The sequence below is a fragment of the Pongo pygmaeus genome, chromosome 7 (assembly GCF_028885625.2).
Source record: "Pongo pygmaeus isolate AG05252 chromosome 7, NHGRI_mPonPyg2-v2.0_pri, whole genome shotgun sequence".
Classification (NCBI taxonomy): Eukaryota; Metazoa; Chordata; class Mammalia; order Primates; family Hominidae; genus Pongo; species Pongo pygmaeus.
Window position 1 is genome coordinate 23,123,745 of NC_072380.2, and position 21,933 is coordinate 23,145,677.

Sequence of the window (21,933 nt, forward strand, 5' to 3'; positions counted from 1 at the left end):
ACCTATGTGCTAGGGTCCCCAAATGTGTACTGTTAGCCCTGCCGCACACTGTCCCCTCAGAGGCCAAGTTACCCTGAGCAGTTGAATTTGGTGCCTTGATTGTCCTCATTCCCCACACGTCATCCATCCACACCCCAAATATGTCTTGAGTCCTTCCTATTCCCGTCCTGCTTCCTGGTCTTGACCCTGGACCACAGCAATAGGAGCATTTACAGATGAGTTTGTGTCTGCTTCACGCTGGGTTCTTCCTTCTCCATGCTCTGCTCCTGGCAAGCCCACGCGTGCAACGTGAGGGTTTGCCCTTAAGCAAGTCTTTCCTGTGGCCCTTAGTCATGGAAAAGATATGCAAATTCTTAAATGGATTTTAAAAGCCACTGCTTGCCACACTTGCCTGCCCTGGAAACCTTCATGCAGCAATCAATTCCTAACTCATACACACGGGGGAAAGAGGGGAAGAAGTGCGAGGCGAACACAACAGTCAAGCACAGTTCAGGCCAGGTTCCTGCTGCATCTCTGGGGGCTCAAATGACCTTACGGGGCACCACATAAGATCCCAGGGGAGCGCCTCACACTCAAGGCCCTCCACCTGCTTCCTGTCTTGCTCCGGTTCAATCCAGGAGTGAGCACTCAAGATGCACATCCGATGCTGGTGGCCCTCTGCTGAAAACTTCTCAGGGACATCCATCACTCATGAAATAAAATCCAACTTCCTCTGTGTGGGATCTGACCCCACCTGTCTCTCTAACTTCCTAACCCTCCACTTCCCACAGCAGCCCCCTGCCATTGCTCCATCTTCCCCAACCCCTGCCCCCTGGCAATTGTTCCAGTGGAACCCTCCTAGGAGCACTCTTCCTGGCTCTCTGAACCTCTGGCCCTGCCCTCCTCCTGATGTCAGCCCAAAGTCACCATTGCCTGGAGGCCTCACCAGCCCCATCTCTGTCCCACTCAATTCTCTCTCAAGGTTCCTATCAGTTTCTTTGGCTGTCTCATTCATCTGTGTGTCTTGATACCATCCTAGCAGGAAGGCTCCAGAAAGACAGAGCCTCAAACTGGAGGCACCCAATGCCTCTCTGTGGAATAAAGAATGAGGAAGTGCAAAGGAAAAGACTGGAAGCTCATGGAGACAAGGGGAGGAGGGGCAAAGATCAGAGACCCATCTTGAACATACCAGGTGGACACAATCCCTCTGAGGGGCTGGACCTCTTTTGTTGTGGGGCCGCTCTCTGCTGGGGAACTAGGTCTTGTTGGGTGATCAGAGCAGACTCAGCTGAGACCTGTGGGGACAAAGCAGGGATGGGCATGAGTGGCTTCCAGACCTCACCCCTCCCAGGATCCACTCACATTCTCTTGACCCCAGGCACCCAAGCTAAACAGAACCCTCATCTTTCTTGCAGCTCTTACCTCTCAAACATCCTTTAGTGTTTGTTTGTCCCTTCATATTTCAGGGAAGGCCAAGTAACATACACTTGAAAAACTCTTCTAAACATGTTCACTCCAGAAAATGCAGGCAAGGGAAGTTTTTAGAAGAATACACAGACCACACGTGATATTCTCAGCTAAAGACAGCATCCATTAATATTTTGTCTCATTTAGTTCCACTATTTTTCCATAGGTATGCCTATTCTCTCTCTCTTTCTTTCTCTTATTCTCTCTCACACAGACATACACACAGACACACATTTTTATAAATGGGGGTTATAATATAGCAAACTTAAAAAATTGGGATACAGGATCAAACATTAAATAGCGAAGTTCTGATTTAAAAGGTGCCTGACATATAGACCAAAGAGCCCAGAAATGAACTTGCACGTACAGCCATGTATTGCTCAACATTGTTCTGAGCAAAGGGTCATTAGGCAATTGTGTTGTGTGAACATCAGAAGAGCGTGCTTACACAAACTTAGATGGTGTAGCCTATGACACACCTGGCCTATATGGTGTAGCCCTTTGCTCCTAGGCTACAAACCTGTGTGGTATGTTACATAATTGCATGCAGCCACCATGATATATGCAGTCTGTTGTTGACAGAAATGTTGTTACGTGGTGCATGACTGTATATGATCAAGTAATTTTTGGCAAAGGTATCAAGATCATTTAATTAAGAGAGGACAATCTTTTTAAAAATGGTCTTGGGAAATCTAGACATTGACTCACCACAAAACAATGACCTCAGACCTTTAACTTACATATATACAAAAATTAACTCAAAATGGATCCAAAATATAACATAAAAGTGAAAATCCTAAAACTTAGAAGAAAACATAGGAATGATTCTTCCTGACCTTGGATTTGGCAACGATTTCTTGAATGTGATCCCCAAAACACAAGCAATATAGGAAAAAAAATAGATAAATTGCACTATGTAAAAATTAAAAACTTTTGTGCATCCAATGATGATCAACAGTGAAGGGGCAACCCACAGGAAGAAGAAAACATTTGCTAGTTATATATCTGATAAAAGGTTAATATCTAAAATATATAAAAAACTCCAACTAAACAACAACAACAACAAAAAGTCAACAATGTGATTAAGAAATGAACAAATAACTTGAATGGTAACAAGCTCCTGAACAGCCAATGTGTCAAAGAGGAAATCAAAAGAAAATTTTAAAAATATATTAGAAAATGAAATGGAAACATAACATAACCAAACGTATGGGATGCAGCAAAAGCAGTTTTAAGAGGAAATGGCAATAAATGCCTCCATCAAAAAAGAAGAAAGATCTCAAATACAAGACTTAATGTTGTACCTCAAGGAAATAGAAAAAAAGATACACTAAGCCCACAGTTAGCAGAGCAAAAGAAATAATAAAAATCAGAGCAAAAATAAATAAAAGAGACTAGAAAAAAATACAAAAGATTATCAAAATTCTGTTAGTTTTTTGAAAAAATAAATGAAATCACAAACCTTTAACTAGACTAACTAAGAAAAAAGAAAGAAGACAAATAAATTAAATCAAAAATGAATGAGGAGGCCAGGTGCAGTGGCTCATGCCTATAATCCCAGCATTTTGGGAGGCCGAGACGGATGGATCACTTGAGGCCAGGAGTTGGAGACTAGCCTGGCCAACATGGCAAAACCTCGTCCCTACTAAAGTACAAAAAACAACAACAAAAAAATAGCCAGGCATGGTGGTGCGCACCTGTAATCCCAGCTATTTGGGTGGCTGGGGCACGAAAATCGCTTGAACCTGGGAGGTGAAAGTGGCAGTAAGCTGAGATCTTGGCACTGCACTCCAGCCTGGGCAACAGAGGGAGACTCTGTCTCAAATAAAAAAAAAAAATGAGGAGACACATTACAATGGATACCACAGAAATGCAAAGGATCATATGAAAATATTATGAACAATTATATGCCAAAGGATTGAACCACCTGGAAGAAATGGACAAATTTCTAGACACATACAACCTACCAATACTGAATCATGAAGAAATGGAAAAATCTGAACAGACCAATAATGATTAAGGATATTAAATCAGTAATGAAAAGTCTCCTATCAAAGAAACACCCAGGACCCAGAAGCCTTCACGGCTGAATTCAGCAAAACATTTAAACAAGAACTAAAACCAATCCTTTCTAAACTTTCCCAAATAAATTATACAGGAGGGACTACTTCCAAACTTATTTTACAAGGCTTGCATTACCTTGATACCAAAGCCAGAATAGAACACAGAAAGAAAAGAAAATTATAGGCCAATATGTCTAATAAACACAGATGCAAAAATCTTCAACAAAATACCAATAGACCAAATTCAATAGCTCATTAAAAGAATCATTCACTATGATAAAATGGAATTTGTTCCTGGGTTGCAAAGATGGTTCAACATATGAAAATCAATAAATGTGATATACCATATTAACAAAATGCAGGACAAAAACCATATGATCACCTCAATAGATGTAGAAAAAGCATTTGACAAAACACAACATTCTTTCATGATAAAAACTCTCATCAAATTAAGTGTAAAGGGAACGTATCAACACAAAAAAAAGCATTACATGACAAGTTTACAGCTAATATCATACTCAGCAGTGAAAAGTTGCAAGTTTTTCCTTTAATATCAGGAACAATACAAGGATGCTTACTCTCACCACCTCTTTTCAACATGGTACTGGAAGCCCTAGCCAGAGCAATTAGGCAAGAAAAAGAAAATAATTATTAGGTATTCAAATAGAAAAGGAAGAAGTAAAATTGTCTATTTGCTGATGACATGATTTTATATATAGAAAACCCTGAAGACTCCACCAAAAAACTGTTAGAAATGGTAAACAAATTCAGTAAGGTTGTGGAATACAAAATCAACATATGAAAATCAGTAGCATTTCTATATATTAATAATGAACTATATGAAACAGACATTAAGAAAACAAACCTATTAAGAGCAATTACAAAAAAAAATCTCAGGAGTAAATTTAACTAAGGAAGTGAAAGACCTGTACGTTGAAAACTGTAAAACACTAATGCACAAAACAGAAGAGACAAATAAAATCGAAAGAGACACAAATGCATGAAAATAAATGTTCATGACTTGGAAGAACTAATATTGTTAAAATGTCCATACTATCCAAAGCAATCTATAGACTCAATGTAATCACCATCAAAATTCCAATATCATTTTTCATAGAAATAGAGAAAACAATCCTACAATTCATATGCAACCATAAAAAAAAAACCACACACACAAATAGCCAAGGCAATCATGATCAAAAAGTACAATGCTGGAGGCATCACACTACCTGGTTTCAAACTATACTACAAAGCAATAATAATTAAAACAGCATGGCACAGGTATAAAAATAGACATATTGACCAATGGAACAAAATACAGAGCCTAGAAATGAATCCACATAGCTATGGTCAATTGATTTTTGCCAAAAGTGCCAGGAATACACAATGGGAAAAAAAAGTCTCCACAATCAATGGTGTTAAGAAAGCTGGATATCCATATGCACAAGAATGAAATTGGACCCTTATCTTACACCATATACAAAAATCAACTCAAAATGGACTAAAGACTTAAATATATGACCTGAAACTATTAAACTACTAGAAGAAAACACAGGGGCTAAAACTACACAACATTGGTCTGGGCAACATTTTTTAAAATTTGACCGCAAAAGTGCAAACAACAAAAGCAAAAATAGACAAATGGAATTATATCAACATAAAAAGTTTCTGCAGAACCTGAGGTCAGGAGTTCAAGACCAACCTGATCAACATGGAGAAACCCCATCTCTACTACAAATACAAAATTAGCTGGGCATGGTGGCATGCGCCTGTAATCCCAGCTACTCAGGAGGCTGAGGCAGGAGAATCACTTGAACCCAGGAGGTAGAGGTTTCTGTGAGTCAAGATCATGCCATTCATTACACTCCAGCCTAGACAACAAGAGTAAAATTTCGTCTCAAAAAAAAAAAAAAGTTTCTGCACAACAAAGGAAACAATAGAGTGAAGCAATAAGGTATGGATTGGGAGAAAATATTTGCATACCATACATCTGATAAGGGGTTAATATTTAAAATATATAAGGAACTCAAATAATTCTATTCAAAGAGAAAAAATAATCTGATTACAAAATGGACAAGAGACCTGAGTAGACATTTCTCAGTAGAAGAGACACAAATGGTCAACAGATATTTGAAAAAAAAATTCAACATCACGAATCATTAGGGAAGTGCAAATTAAAACCACAATGAGATATCATCTCATACCTATCAGAATGGCCATTATCAAAAAGATGAATGATAACAAGTGTTGGTGAAGATATGGAGAAAAGGGAATCCTTGCTCACTGTTGGTGGGAATGGAAATTAGTACAGCCATTACGGAAGGCAGTGTGGAGCTTCCTCAAAAAACTAAAAATAGAATTATTATATGATTCAGCAATCCCACTTCTGGGTATTTACCAAAAAGATTTGAAATCAGTATATCAAGGAGATATCTGCACTTCCATGTTCATTGCAGCTCTATTTACAACAGCCAAGTTATGGAATCAACCTGTGTCCACCGACAGATGAATGGATAAAGAAAATGTGGTATGTAGACAATACAGAATACTATTCAGCCTTTAAAAAGATAGAAATTTTGTCACTTGTAACAACATGGATGGAATTGGAATACATCATGCTAAGTGAAATAAGTGAGGCACAGAAAGAGAAATACTGTATGTTTTCATACGTGAAATTGAAAACAACTAGACTGGGAGCGGTGGCTCATGCCTGAATCCCAGCACTTTGGAAGGCTGAGGTAGGGTGGATCACCTGAGGTCAGGAGTTCGAGACCAGCCTGGCCAACATGGTGAAACCCTGTTTCTATTAAAAACACAAAAATTAGCTGGGCGTGGTGGTGGGCATCTGTAATCCCAGCTACTCAGGAGGCTAAGGCAGGAGAATCACTTGAACCCGGGAGGCGGAGGTTGCAGTGAGCTGAGATGGCACCATTGCACTACAGCCTGGGCAACAAAGGTGAAATTTTTGTCTCAAAAAAAAAAAAAAAACAAGAAAACAACTGAACTCAGAAGCAGAGAGTAGAATGGTGGTTACTAGAGTCTGGGCATGGGGGAACGGGAAGATGATAATCAAAGGTACAAAGCATCGGTTAGACAGGAGGAATACAATTTTTGAGATCTGTTGCACAGTGCAATAAATATAGTTAATAACAGCGTATTGTACATTTCAAAATTGCTAAAAGAATAGATTTCAAATGTTCTCACCATAAAAATGGTAAGTATTTGAGGTGATGGACATATTAGCTGATTTAATTATTCCATATAGTATTCATAAATCATAACATAACTTTGTACCCTATAAATCCCCATAAATACATACAATTTATTGGGACTTGCCATGTTGCCCAGGCTGGTCTTGAACGTTCGCCTGGGCTCAAGCAGTCCTCCTGCCTCGGCCTCTCAAAGTGCTGAGATTACAGGCATGAGCCACTGTGCCTGGCAGTAATTTCTTAATTTACAGTAAAAATAAAAAAAAAAATTTTAAAAGGGCAAAGGACTTGAAAGACATTTCTCCAAAGAAGATAAGCAAATGGCCCATAAGCACATGAAAAGATGCTCAACACCGCTAACGTCTACTATATTAAAAACAACAGCATGGAAAATAACAAGAGCTGGTGAGGTGTGAAGAAACTGGAACCCTTATGCCCTGTTGGTGGGAATGTAAAACGCACACTGTGAAAAACAGTATCGTGGCAGGCCAGGTTTCACTAATTCAGCCCTCCATCACAACTGTGTCAGTACTGACTGAGTGGTTAAGTTAAATATTAAAAGCTAAAAAAATTCAGTGCCCTTATATAAAGTCTGGGATGTAACAAAACCCCACCAAGAGTTTTCCCTAGGCCTTTCCTGGGCCTTAAAGCATAACAAAATAATGAAGGAATTCTTAACAAGGACCCATTTAGGATTAAACAAGTTTTATTGGGGGTCTGAAGAAACTCCCCAGGCCTCCACAAACAAGTGTGTGGGAGGTCTGAAGGAACTCCCCAAACCTCCATGATTTAGCAGGAGACAAGATAAGGGTAACCACCCCAGCACCTGGGCCCATTTAGATTAAGTAAATTTACTGAGGCTCCAGAGGAAGGTCTTCAGGACTCAGACCTTAGTTATAAATTAAAAGAAGTTAATCACTTATGTCTTTAGATGACTGCACACTTACATGTAGGCATATAGCTTAGAAGGGATATAAACTCTGAAAAGCTTTGTAATTTTGAGTTGGTCTGGTGACAATTTCCAGGCCTTCTCCCTGTAACCAGTTATAGAAATAAACTCGCTTCCTCCCCAGTTCACCTGCATCTCATTATTGGGCAGCGAGATTCACCTGCATCTCATTATTGGGCAGCCCCACCCTCAGTTTGGTCTGGGAACAAAAAACTTGCCAGCCAGAAGATAAGGACAGTGCTGCATCCAGCGGCTGGTAGCTTGCGATGAGACAGTCTTCAGGAGGATCCCAGCAGCTGTCAGGTGAGGTTCCCCGGGGGACCCTCCAGAGGGCTGTTTATGTGCAAATCTACACGTCCCTTTCTCTACTGGGGAAGAACAGAGATAAGGAGCGGACGTGCTCAAAGGGTGAGTCAATGGGATCCTATGCCAGGAGGCTATTGTTTTCCCATTTGGGCTTGTTAAGCCATTTATCCGGTACTGCCAAGGGAAGCAACAGGGCTGGCTCATACACCCACTTTCCCTTTGGTGGATATCAGGTTTTGCGTTAGTTTTGAGAGTCTGTTTTGCCGTAGTGCACTTCCCCTTGGGTTTTTCTGAAATGTTTCCATTTGTTTGTGTGTCTGTCTTGTTCCTTTTGATACCATGTATACTTGAAAATGGGAAGTATTGGGTCCATCTCTACTGAGATGCCTCTGGGAAGGAGAAAGATTTTTTGAAGCTCAATGATCGAGAGTCAGCTTAATTAAAAGCTAACATCCAAAATGTGTATGTGCATATGTGTGCGTGTGTGTGTGTGTGTGTGTGGGCGTGAAGGCCTTTAAAAGGCCTTCATGTTTTTGGTTTTCTCTCTCCTAGGCCCTTATCTTTTTGAGCAAAACTTTTTTTCTTCTCAGTTGACTGAATTCTGTTTTCTTCATTAATAGCTATTAAACAGAAGCTACTCTGGGGTTTTAAAGAAAAAGTGTAATTTAGACACTTAGAAATGTCTTTGGGAAAAAATTGCTTAAGTGCACTGTAAAAGCATCACATGGTGTAGCCTCATAATAATTGTCCCTGTTTTGAAAACCCAGGATTCAGTGTGGGCTCCGCCCAGAGCTCAAAGATCCAGTTAAGGCCGGGCATGGTGTCTCATGCCTGTAATCCCAGCACTTTGGAAGGCCGAGGCGGGCTGACCACTTGAAGTCAGGAGTTCGAGACCAGCCTGGCCAACATGGTGAAACCCCATCTCTACGAAAAATACAAAAATTATCCAGGCATGGTGGCAGGCACCTGTAATCCCAGCTACTTGGAGGCTGAGGCACGAGAATTGCTTGAACCTGGGAGGCAGAGGTTGCAGTGAGCAGAGATCATGCCACTGTACTCTAGCCTAGGCAATAGAGGGAGACTTGGTCTCAAAAAAAAAAAAAAGAAAGAAAGCAACAAAGAAAGAAAAATATAGTTAAAAAATAGGAAAAAAGAGGTCTTATGAATCTATAAAATGTACTTCTATTGGCATGCCTAATACACTTATGTATTTGTCTTGTGTATACCATGTTTCACTACTGAAGATATATAAAAGAGATCTAATTAAATGGCTCAAAGAAAAATAAAAGCACTTGAATAACAGAAAAAAGGAAAGACTAGTCAAATGCTTTTTCAAGTTTATGTGACTTAAATAAAATCTTTAATAAGCTAGCTTTAAAAATTATTGGTAAAGTAATATTAGAAATGTCTTAAGAATTGCCAGCATACATTTTAGTTTGCATTTATTGATCAAGCAATTTCATACTTATCTCTGCCAAATATTATAAGGTGTCAAAATTCGGCATAGAGGCTACAAAACTATAATTCAGTGCAAACAGAATAATCTTTCCATGTGTAATTTTTAAATAAATGAAACATTAATATTGTTTTAATGAAGATAGCTACATCTTGAAATATTTAGTAAAATACACTAACTTTTTTTTTTTTTTTTTAAGGTGGAGTCTCGCTGTGTCGCCCAGGCTGGAGTGTAGTGGCACAATCTCAGCTCACTGCAAGCTCCGCCTCCCGGGTTCACGCCATTCTCCTGCTTCAGCCTCCTGAGTAGCTGGGACTACAGGCGCCTGCCACCGTGCTCGGCTATTTTTTGTGTTTTTAGTAGAGACGGGGTTTCATCACGTTAGCCAGGATGGTCTCCATCTCCTGACCTTCTGATCCACCCACCTCGGCCTCCCAAAGTGCTAGGATTACAGGCATGAGCCACCGCCCCTGGCCAAAATACCCTAACTTCTAATCTTGTGGCCTTAAGCAGTCTAGTCCACAGACATGAAGGAAGTTTGTTCTGGGAAAGGACTGTTGTCATGTTTGTTTCAAAGCTAAATTATAAACTAAGTTAATAAACAAGAATACCTTGTAGGTTAGAAGGAAGATGGAGTCAGTTAGTTCAGATCATTTTCACTGTCTCAGTTATAATTTTGCTATGGTGGTTTCATAACTTTAATCACAACTATCACAGTTTTCATAAATCTGGGTAAATGATTAAAATAAATAATTAGATAAATGTAATGTGATACATACTCATAAGTAAACTTGTCATAATTTAGAATCTAAAGTTAAACAACAGATATCTCATTATTTGGATATTTCCTAATAAAAATATATTGTAGGAAAACATTCTTTCTAAAGATTGTGTCCTTTTTAAAGAGTAACTTTTTTTTTTTTTTTTTTGAGACAGAGTTTCGCTCTGTCACCCAGGCCGGAGTGCAGTGGCGCAATTACGGCTCACTGCAAGCTCCACCTCCTGGGTTCACGCCATTCTCCTGCCTCAGCCTCCCGAGTAGCTGGGACTACAGGCGCCCGCCACCACGCCTGGCTAATTTTTTGTAGGTCTTAATAGAGACAGGGTTTCACTGTGTCAGCCAGGATGGTCTCAATCTCCTGACCTCATGATCCGCCTGCCTCAGCCTCCCAAAGTGCTGGGATTACACGCGTGAGCCACCACGCCTGGCCAAGCGTAACTAATTTTTGTCTTATTCAAAGCTTATTTAAAGGTTATATATAAAACAAGGTAAAATAAACCAGGAAATAAGAGAGATATAAAGAAAGTTATAAAAATAAGGAGAATTTTAAAGATTATTGGTAAAAGTATCTTCAAAAATGGAAATAGTTGGTCTAAATTATGCAGGTCAAATATTAGGTTTGCTAAATGCTTTAGGTCATAAAATGCTTCTTTGACTTAAAAAGTGTTCAATTTATTTTGGAGTGTTAAATTCTAGATACGACCTGGGGACATGTGAAATTAGCCATGTCCCCTAGCTATGCAAAAAGTTTTAAAGAAAAGAGAATTTATATAAGAAAGGCTCCTGTATAGTAAATTCTTGTCCTAAAGTAATTAAATGGTTATTTAAAGAGAGGGATGTTTAGAACAAGTCAGAAAGTCAAGGCATGTCAGAGATTGTCTGTGTAAGTTGTGAAAGAATTTATGAAAGGAAATTTATGCGAGAAATGTTGTACAATTTAAAGGTGATTAGGCCTCTTAAATGCTTTATAAAATGCCACTATGACTCTTAGCTGTACAACTTGCCTGCTTTGCAGCTAGGTAAGGCCTAGGACACATGGAGTTAGATACTAGAATAAGTCAGACCTTACCTGCATTTCTGTCTAGGTCGTAGGCTCCATACCTAGTATATAATTAAAATCCCAAACTTACCAAGGTTTTCACCAAAAGAAAAGGTTGCTAAGAATTAACAATGTAATGTGTATTTAAGACTATTGAAAAAACAGTTTACATGCAAGGTGTGTAAGGAAAGTAAAATATACTTTTGGTAAAAAGATTATAAGGAGGCATGAGAATATGGATTTTTTTACTATATTAAAAGGTTAAAGGATTGTTTTAAATTGGATAAAATAAAAAAAAGTTTAAGCAAGCTGTGGAAGGGTAATTGTAAAGACAATTCTGTGTGTAAATGTATTGGCTAAAGTTAAAGGGATACCATCCAGTTTTTCTGTAAATTGAGCATTAAAATAAAAGCACAATGGGTTTCTCTTAGAGCACTAACCTTCTGTTAACAAAAAATTGTAGAGTTATGAAAGGTCTATGAAAATCTTACCTTATGGTCAAACATTAAAATTGGGTAAATGTGTCTATAAGGTTTTATTAAAAATTGGATTTAACATTAATAGTACACTTATGTAAAGGTGAAATGTGGCTTATTTGATACAAAAATTATGCAGGAAGCATTGTCAAACATGAAATGGTGTTTGGCTTTCTTTGGACTGTATGTGCGTAAATATGTTATTGGTATGTGTTCCAAAGTTATGGAAGACTCCTATAATTCTGATATATCTTAGTGTATGTTGTCAGTAGTAATGATAATTGTTATGTTAAAATTACTGTGTGCCACAGAGGTAACAGATACCCTTGTCATCAATTGTGTCTTTAACTATGGCTACCCTAAAACTTTTTGTCCTCCATAAATAATTGTTGTCTGTCTTGTTTTGGTCCTCTTTAGAAGGTGGTTTTATAATTAGCTGTAAAGCTCTAACAGGTGCTCTTGAATGCAGGTTTCTGATAACTTTGGAGACTGTGACATCAAAATAGAGGAAAAACGTTGATGACTCTTAAAGAGTTAAAATGTTCATTAATATCAAACAGGACAGGAATTAACTGCATGAACTGAACTAATAGGAGACTGAAGTGATCTTTTTGACTTTTGGCTTAAAATGTTGCTAATCCTTTGTTTTGCTTTTCGGAGGCAAGGAAACTTTTCTTTTGAGCTATTAACACCTTTTAACATTTAAGTACAGTATACTCCTATGAACAAAATTTGGAGCATATTTGTTTCTCTCTACCTGATTTTCTCCAGAATTTGGAAACTATCTGTGAGTATTCTTAAGTTATGGCAATATAGTTATTTGCATAATTGCAGTAAGAATCTGTTTTCTTTTGTAACAGGAAAAACTGGTTATTTTACCAAGGCTTTGACTTTGCTCTCCTTCAAGGAATCAAACTTGACTTAGGAAGCCAAGAAAGCCCTTGGAAACGGGCCTCATAATTTGTGTACACAGACCCTGTACAGGGTTTCTGACCTGTGGTAAGTAAAGAATGTCACTTTCTGACAGGCCAGGAACCCCAAGTTATCTTGGAACCTCAAGAAGAGAGGAATTCACCCAACTCATAGGTATTTGATGGTATAAATCCATGGTTGGGCTCGGCTTTAAAAAGGTCTTATCTCAGATTCCTGCTATGGAACAAAGTTCCATCAAAGCCAGTTTAAAAGGCCTATGTAAAAAATAATTATTCTTGCTGCACGGTTTATAAATGATTAGGCCAAGTATAATAAAGCAAACCAGTCCTACCATGATTTGTCTTTTAATAAAAATGGGAAACTAGAGAGAGAAAAATTATGTTTCAAAAACTATAGTTACACCTGTTAAATTCTAGTCTTCCTGGATGTTTTCCAGTTTTTATTATTTTCTACAGTTTGGATTAAATTCTAATTTTTCTGGCTGCAAATCTCAAAATGTTTTCAATTTTTCCTTTTTCTTTTCCTTTTTCCCCATTTTCCCTAACTGGAAATCACTGAAACCTAAGCTTTGCTTTCTTAAAGCCCCGTGAACTGAAAACTAGGTGTTTCAGCAGGCACTGTCTCTAAGCCCCTAAAACAGACAGTGCTACCAGGAACAAATCGACCTCTTCCACTCCAGCACTGCATTTGGTGCCCCATAACGATGACCCTCTCTCAGCTGAAAATAGCCGGAAAGATTATGACACCCGTCTCCCTATGATTCTCATGATAAATAAATACATAAGCATGATAGAAATCATGTGCAAACTGACAGTGGGGATTACAGCAGGCCAAGTTTCACTAATGCAGGCCTCCATCACAACTGTTACAGTACTAATCAAGTGCTTAAGTTAACTATTAAATGCTTAAAAAAAAAAAAGAGCCAATGCCCTTATACAAAGGCTGGAATGTAACAAAAGCCCATCAAGAGTTTTGCTTAGGCCTTTCCTGGACCTTAAAACATGACAAAATAATGGAGGAATTCTTAACAGGACTCATTTAGGATTAAACAAGTTTTATTGGGGGTTTTGAAGAAACTCCCCAGGCCTCCACAAACAAGGGTATTGGAGGTTTGAAGGAACTCCCCAAACCTCCATGGTTTAGCAGGAGACAAGATAAGGGTAACCACCCCAGCACCTGGACCCATTTAGATTAAGTAAATTTACTGAGGCTCCAGAGGAAGGTCTTCAGGACTCAAACCTTAGTTATAGACTAAAAGAAGTTAATCACTTATGTCTTTGGATGAATGCACACTTACATGTAGACATATAGGTTAGAAGATATATAAGCTCTGAAACACTTTGTAATTTCGAGTTGGTCTGGCAATAATTTCCAGGCCTTCTCCCTGTAACCAGTTACAGAAATAAAAACTCTCTTTCTTCCCAGTTCATTGGCATCTCATTATTGGGTGGCAAGAAATAGCAGCCCGACCCTCAGTTTGGTCCAGGACCAGTATGGTGGTTCCTCAAAAAATTAAAAGTAGAATTACCAGATGATCCAGCAATCCCACTTCTGGGTATGTATCCAAAAGAACTGAAAGCAGGGTTTTCATGTTTATAATTTCATTGAAGCACATATATACTGCCCTTAGAGTCGTCAGCTTTAAAACTATAAAAATGATATTACCTTAATGCCCGACTTTGTATTATCTGCCCTCCTATAATAAGTAGATTTACTTTGTTTTTTCAGGACTTGTTTTTGCCTGATAAGACTCAGGAATTCTGAAATGTGAAGTTCAGTGTGGCTTATGCTTATAATCCCAGCACTTTGGGAGGCCGAGGTGGGTGATCATTTGAGGGCAGGAGTTCGAGACCAGCCTGACCAACATGGTGAAACCCTGTCTCTACTAAAAATACAAAAATTAGCTGGGCGTGGTGGGGCATGCCTGTAATCCCAGCTACTCAGGAGGCTGAGGCAGGAGGATCCCTTGAACCTGGGAGGTGGAGGTTACAATGAGCCGAGATTGTGCCACTGCACTCTAGCCTGGGCAACAGAGCAAGACTCCATCTCAAAAAAAAAAAAAAAAAGAGAACTATATTAATAGCTTCCCACAAGTTTTGATGCATTAAACCTTCATTATCATTTATTTTGAAATATTTTTGAATTAGCTTTTAATTTCTCCTTTGAACCACGGATTATTTATAAGCGTGTTGCTTAGCATCCAAATTTGGAGGTCTTTCTAGACATTGTTATATATTTCCAATTGAATTTCATTGAGATCAGAGAACATACATTATATGAGTTCTCTTTTTTAAAAGAGACTTTACTTAGACTTATTTTATAGCCCAGAATATGGGCTATAAAATGAGTGAGGGTACCATCTTCAATAGAAGAGAATGAGTTTCCAGTAGATGCATGTGCGCTCTATAAATGTCAATTAAGTCAAGGTGGTTCAGATCTTTTATGACTTTTTCTTTTTTGAGATGGAGTCTCGCTCTGTCGCCCAGGCTGGATGGAGTGCAGTGGCGCGATCTTGGCTCACTGCAAGCTCCGTGTCCCGGGTTCATGCCATTCTCCTGCCTCAGCCTCCCGAGTAGCTGGGACTACGGGCGCCCACCATCACGCCTGGCTAATTTTTGTATTTTTAGTAGAGACGGGGTTTCACTGTGTTAGCCAGGATGGTCTCAATCTCCTGACCTTGTGATCCGCCCGCCTCGGCCTCCCAAAGTGCTGGGATTACAGGCGTGAGACACCGCGCCCGGCCCTTTTATGACTTTACTGATATTTTTGTCAAACTGTTACATTAATTGCTTAGAACAGTGTGTTATAATTTCCTGTGGATTCTGTAATTTTTTTTTTTTTTTTTTGAGATTGGAGTCTCACTCTGTTGCTCAGGCTGGAGTGCTGTGGCATGATCTCGGCTCACTGCAACCTCCGCCTCCTGGGTTCAAGTGATTCTCCTACCTTAGCCTCCCCAGTAGCTGGGATTACAGTTGTACGACACCACACCTGGCTGATTTTTGTATTTTTGGTAGAGACAAGGTTTCTCTATTTTGGCTAAGCTGGTCTCGAACTCCTTACCTCAGGTGAATCCGCCTACCTTGGCCTTCCTCCCAAAGTGCTGGGTAAATTTTTGCTTCATTTATTTTGAAGCTCTATTATTGAGGCCATATACCTTATGATTATTATGCCTACCAGATGAATTAACTCTCTTAACACTACAAAGGTCCTTTTTCATGTCTTACAATATTCTTTGCCTTAAAATCCACCTCATATGATATTAAGATAGCCACAGCAGTTTTCTTAGGCTTATTACTGGAATGGTATATCTATTTTCATCCATATGCTCCCACTATACCTGCATTTTGCTTTACATTCCATCTCTTGGCTGGGCACAATGGCTCATGCCTGTAATCCCAGCACTTGGGGAGGCCAAGGCGGACAGATCACGTGAAGTCAGGAGTTCAAGACCAGACTGGCCAACATGGTGAAACCCCATCTCTACTAAAAATACAAAAATTAGCCGGGCATGGTGATGCATGCCTGTAATCCCAGCTACTTGGGAGGCTGAGGCAGGAGAATCTCTTGAACCCGGGAGGAGGAGGTTTCAGTGAGCTGACATCTTGCCACTGTACTCCAGCCTGGGCAATAGACCAAGACTCTGTCTCAAAAAAAAATTCCATCTCTTATAAACATTATGTAGTTAAGTGTTGCTTTTTCATCCTTCTAACTATATCTACCTTTGAGTTATAGTGTTTGGTGGATTTACAGTTAGTGTAATTATTAATATAGCCAAAATAGTTCTCTAATTTTACCATTTTTTTTGTCTACTCTATTTTTTTACCTGTTCCTTCTTACCTACATATTTAACGTCAATTGAGTATGTTTTAGAATCCCATTTTAATTGTGTATTGGCTTGTTCTTTCAGATGGAGTTTCACTCTTGTTGCCCAGGCTAGAATGCCATGGTACAATCTCGGCTTACCAAAACCTCTGCCTCCCAGGTTCAAGCGATTCTCCTGCCTCAGTTTCTCAAGTAGCTGGGACTACAGGCATGCGCCACAACACCCAGCTAATTTTGTATTTTTAGTAGAGATGGGGTTTCTCCATGTTGGTTAGGGTGGTCTTGAACTCCCGATCTCAGGTGATCCACTCGCTTCACCCTCCCAAAGTGCTCGGATTACAGGTGTGACCCACCGCGCCCAGCCTGTGCATTGGCTTTTTAAATCAACAATACTTCCATTTTATATGTAATTGTTATGTGTTGACTATAATAAATGCTGTTTTTTTAATCTAAAACTAAGGTAAATTATATATAACATGAAACTTATCTTTTAATCTTTTAAACTACGTAGTTCAGTGACACTATGTTTATTAATGTTGTTGTGTAACAATCACAACTATCCATCCTCAGAAGTTATTTCATCTTCCCATTCTTCCCTCCTTACAACCCCTGGCATCCAACATTCTACTTTTGGTTTTTATGAATTTGACTAAATTAGGTACCTCATATAAGTGGAATCCTATTTCACTTGTCCTTTTATGAATAGCATTTTACTGAGCATGTCTTTAATGTTCATCCATTGTGTAGCATGTGCCAGTATTTCCTTCTTTTTCACAGCTGAGTAATACTCCATTGTGTGAATATACCACATCATCTATTGATCTGTCCAACTTGGGTTTCTTCCACTTTTTGGCTATTGTGAATAATACTGCTACAAACATGGGTGTACAAATATCTGTTTGAAACCATGCTTTCAATTCTTTTGGACATATACCTAGAAGTGGGAATGATGGATCATCTGGTAATCCCGTTTTTACTTTTGAGGAACTATCATACTGTCTTCCATGGTGGCTGCACCATTTTACGTTCCCATTAACAGGGCATGAAGGTTCCAACTTCTCTACAACCTTGCTAATGCTCATTGTGTGTGTGTTTTGTTTTTGTTTGTTTTTTGTTTTTTGAGATGGAGTCTCGCTCTGTTGCCCAGGCTGGAGTGCAGTGGCGCAATCTCAGCTCACTGCAAGCTCTGCCTCCTGGGTTCATGCCATTCTCCTGCCTCAGCCTCCCTAGTAGCTGGGACTACAGGCACCCACCACCAGGCCTGGCTAATTTTTTTGTATTTTTTTAGTGGAGACGGGGTTTCACCATGTTAGCCAGGATGGTCTCGATCTCCTGACCTCATGATCTGCCTGCCTTGGCCTCCCAAAGTGCTGGGATTACAGGTGTGAGCCACCGCACCCAGCCTGTGTGTGTTTTTCATAATAGTAATCCTGATGGGTATAGGATGGTATCTCTGTGGTTTTGACCAGCAATTCCCTAATGATTAGTGATTGGAGTATCTTTTCATATACTTATTGACCATTTGTATATTTGCTTTGGAGAAATGTTTATAAAAATCAGTTGCCCATTTTTAACTGGGTTGTTTTTGTTTTGTTAGACTATAGGATTTCTTTATATATTTTAGATATTAAGCCCTTATCAGATATATAACTTACAAATATTTTCTCTCATTCTGTGGGTTTTGCCTTTTTATCCAGTTAATAGTATCTTTTGATGCACAAGAGTTACTGATTTTCATGAAGTCCAAAATGTATATTTTTTTCTTTTGTTGCCTGTGTCCATGATGTCATATCCAAGAAATTACTGCCAAATCCAATGTCACAAAATTTTTATCCTATATTTTCTTTCAAGAGTTCTATAGTTTTAGCACTTAGATTTACATCTTTTATTTGTTTTTAGCTATTTTTTATATACGATGTTAGGCTAAGGTTCACTTCATTCTTTTGAATGTGGATATCCGGTTCTCCTAGCCCTATTCATTGAAAAGATGGCCCTTTCCTCCATTCGACAGTCTTGGCATCCTTGTGAAAAATAATTTGGCCATATATGTGAGTGTTTATTTCTGGCTGCTCTATTCTATTCCACTGATCGATTTTTCTGCTTTTATGCCAGTACCATGCTGTTTTGATTACTGCAGCTTTGTAGGAAGTTTTGAAAATCAGGAAATGTGAATCCTACTACATTTTTATTCATTTTCAAGATTGTTTTGGCTATTCTAGTCCCCAGAAATTCCATATGAATTTTAGGATACATTTTTTCATTTCTGCAAAAATGTCCTTGGGATTTTGATACAGATTACATTGAATGTACAGATCACTTTAGGAAATGTTGACATAATTAGTCTTACAATTCATAATCATGGCATATCTTTCCATTGATTTTTGTATGCTTTAATTACTTTCAGTAATGTTTTATAGTTTTCATTGTACAAGTCTTCCACCTCCCTTGGTGAGTTTACTCCTATTATTTTTGATATGATTGTAAATTGATTTTTTCCTAATTTCTTTTTTTGAATTGTTCATTGGTAGTGTATAGAAATGCAATTGACTTTTCCAGTTGATTTTGTATTCCACTTCTTTGATGAATTCATTTTAGTACTATTAAAGAAAAATTAAAAACAGTTTAGATATACCCCACGGCAATCACCCATAACCATGTAGCCAAAACTTAAGACATCCCGATATCCCTGACACATTAGCTGTAATCATTAAAAAAACCCACAAAATGTAAGTTTTACACCTTCATCATGATGTAATATGGTTCAGTGAAGTTAAATCAAGCAGCTATAGAAAAATCAGCTTAAATGACTCTGATTGCCTTTAAAAAGAATATACATTTATAATAGTCAATCATGAAATTGTCAAAATACATCCTCCTTTATAGACTGTCCTATACCTGCTGTAAGGCAAGTTTCTTACCACTTGGTTTGAAATCTCCCAGATTGCAATCTGTACTGTCTCTTACTGAACAACAATAAATTTCAAAATTTTAAAAATTTGATATGACTTTATTTTTGGCAGTTTAATTTTTTGTGAAATCTTTTGGATTTTCTACCAGTAAGATCATATCATCTGAAAACACAGATTATTCTACTTTTTCCTTTACAGTTCAGATGCTCTTATTTCTTTTTCTTGCCTGTTTTGGCTAGAACTTCCAGTACTATGCTGAGTGGCAAAGGTGGGTGGGTATCCTTACGTTGTTCTTAATCTTAAAGGAAAAGCGTTCCGTCTTTCAACACTGAGTATGATGTTAGCTGTGGGGTTTTCTTACATGGCTTTTATGATGTTGTGAAAGTTTTTTTCTATTTTTAGTTTGCTGAGTGTTTTCATCATGAAAGGGCTTTGAATTTTATCAAAGGCTTTCCCTGTGTCAATTGAGAGATCATGTGTCTTTTTCCCCCCTTCATTCTATTAATGCAATGTATTACATTGTTCAATTTTCATTTGTTGAAACATTCCTGCATTCTGGAAATAAATCCAATGTGGTCATGGTGTATAATCCATCTAAGGTACTGTTGAATTATCTCTGATAGTATTTTGTTGAAGATTTTTGCATCAATTAGGGATACTGGAATGTAGCTTTATTTTCTTGTAGTATCTTTATCTGCTTGGGTATCAGAGCAATGCTGGCCTCACAGAAAGAGTCAAGAAAGGTTCCCTTCTCTTCAAGTTTTTGAAAGAGTTTGAGAAGTAGTGTTATTTAGCTCTTCATTAAAAGCTTGTTAGAATTCACTAGTGAATTCTGTCAGTTTAATTAATAGTATTGAAGAATCAATGTTGGTTTTGTGGATTTTCTCTATGGTTTTTCTTTTTTCTTTTTCTTTCTTTCTTTGAAACAGAGTCTCACTCTGTCACCCAGGCTGGAGTGCAGTGATGTTATCTTGACTCACTGCAACCTACATCTCTGGGGCTCAAGTGATCCTCCCACCTCAGCCTCCCGAGTAACTGGGACCACAGGTGTGCTCCCCCAGGCCAGGCTGGTTTTTGTATTTTTTGTAGAGACAGTGTTTTGCCGTATCCAGGCTGGTCTCAAACTCCTGGCTTCAAGAGATCCTCCTGTCTTGGCCTCGCAAAGTGCTGGGATTATAGGCATGAGCCACCACGTCCGGCCTCTACTGTTTTTCTATTCTCTGTTTTATTTATTTCTCTTCTAATAATTATTTCCTTTATAATGCTAACTCTGGGTTTGGTTCATCCTTTTTCTAATTCCTACATTTGTAAACTTAGCTTGTTGATTTAAGATCCTTCTTTTTTAATTCAGCCATTTCTGGCTATAAATATCATAGGTGGAATCAGATACTATATATGCTTTTCTCTCTGGCTTCTTTCACTCAGCATAATTATTTTGAAGTTCAGTCATATTTTCATGTGCATCTGTTCCTTTTCATTACTGAGTTGTATGGCAGAATTAATATGGTAATATTATAAAATGTAGGAGACTTGAAATAATACAGATTCATTCATCTACACTACTCATTCTTTATGCTATAGTTGTCTCAGGCATGTACATATGTTACAAACCCTACAAAGTGTTATATTACTTGATAGTGAATATTTTCAAGAAATTAAGAGGAAATAATCATTCTTTATATGTGCATTAATATTTCTATTCCTGATGATCTTCCTTCTTTCCTTAAGATCCATGTTCCCAGCTGGGTGAGGTGGCTCATGCCTGTAATCCCAGCACTTTGGGAGGCCAAGGCGGTGAGTCACCTGAGGTCAGTAGTTTGAGACTGGCCTGGCCAACATGGTGAAACCCCGTTTCTACTAAAAATACAAAAATTAGCTGGGTGTCATGGTGAGCGCCTGTAATCCCAGCTGCTCAGGAGGCTGAGGCAGGAGAATCGCTTGAACCCGGGAGGCAGAGGTTGCAGTGAGCCGAGATTGTGCCACTGCACTTCAGCCTGGGCAACAACAGTGCAACTGTCTCAAAAAAAAAAAAAAAAAAAAAAATTCCGTATTTCCATTTCATTTCTTCTCTATTCAGATTGAAATCTTTTAGCATTTTGTGTACTGCAGGTCTGTGAGTGATGACGTGTCCATACTGTCTCCAATAGCACATTCAGGTTCCTAATTCTTAAAACCATTTATGCCCATTTACTCCTGACCTCACCCAAGTCTCTTAGAAACACTAGAATCCACCACAAACCTCTTTCCTCTTCTTACCAAACCCATTGCATCACCGGCCTGCGTTACCATCATTTCCCTCAGATCCACCTCAGCTGCCACTTGCCTCCTTCACGATAATGCAACCTGACCCTCACCCTAACCACTAGGACCCATCCCAAATGCTGCCCAGGCCACACCTGAGGTCACCCAGCTAATCCACTCTCCACTGGGTGAACAATGATCTTTAAAGGGTGGATCTGATGAGGGATGTCCCTGGTGAAAACCTGACAATGGCCTTGGTGACTCTGGACTTGGGTGATCCTCCGTACTCTATTCAGATCCTCT

General features: G+C 38.7%; 1 protein-coding gene across 6 annotated transcripts in view; it reads right to left on the reverse strand.

The window, feature by feature from the left end:
• TNFRSF10B (TNF receptor superfamily member 10b) overlaps nt 1-21,933 on the reverse strand; it is a 49,098-nt gene that overhangs the window by 21,388 nt on the left and 5,777 nt on the right. For all 6 annotated transcript variants that reach the window (XM_063669361.1, XM_054498217.2, XM_054498218.2 and 3 more), the window contains exon 2: nt 1,169-1,274. In XM_063669361.1, the coding sequence (XP_063525431.1) occupies nt 1,169-1,274 (106 nt within the window). The remainder of the gene's footprint in view (nt 1-1,168; nt 1,275-21,933) is intronic.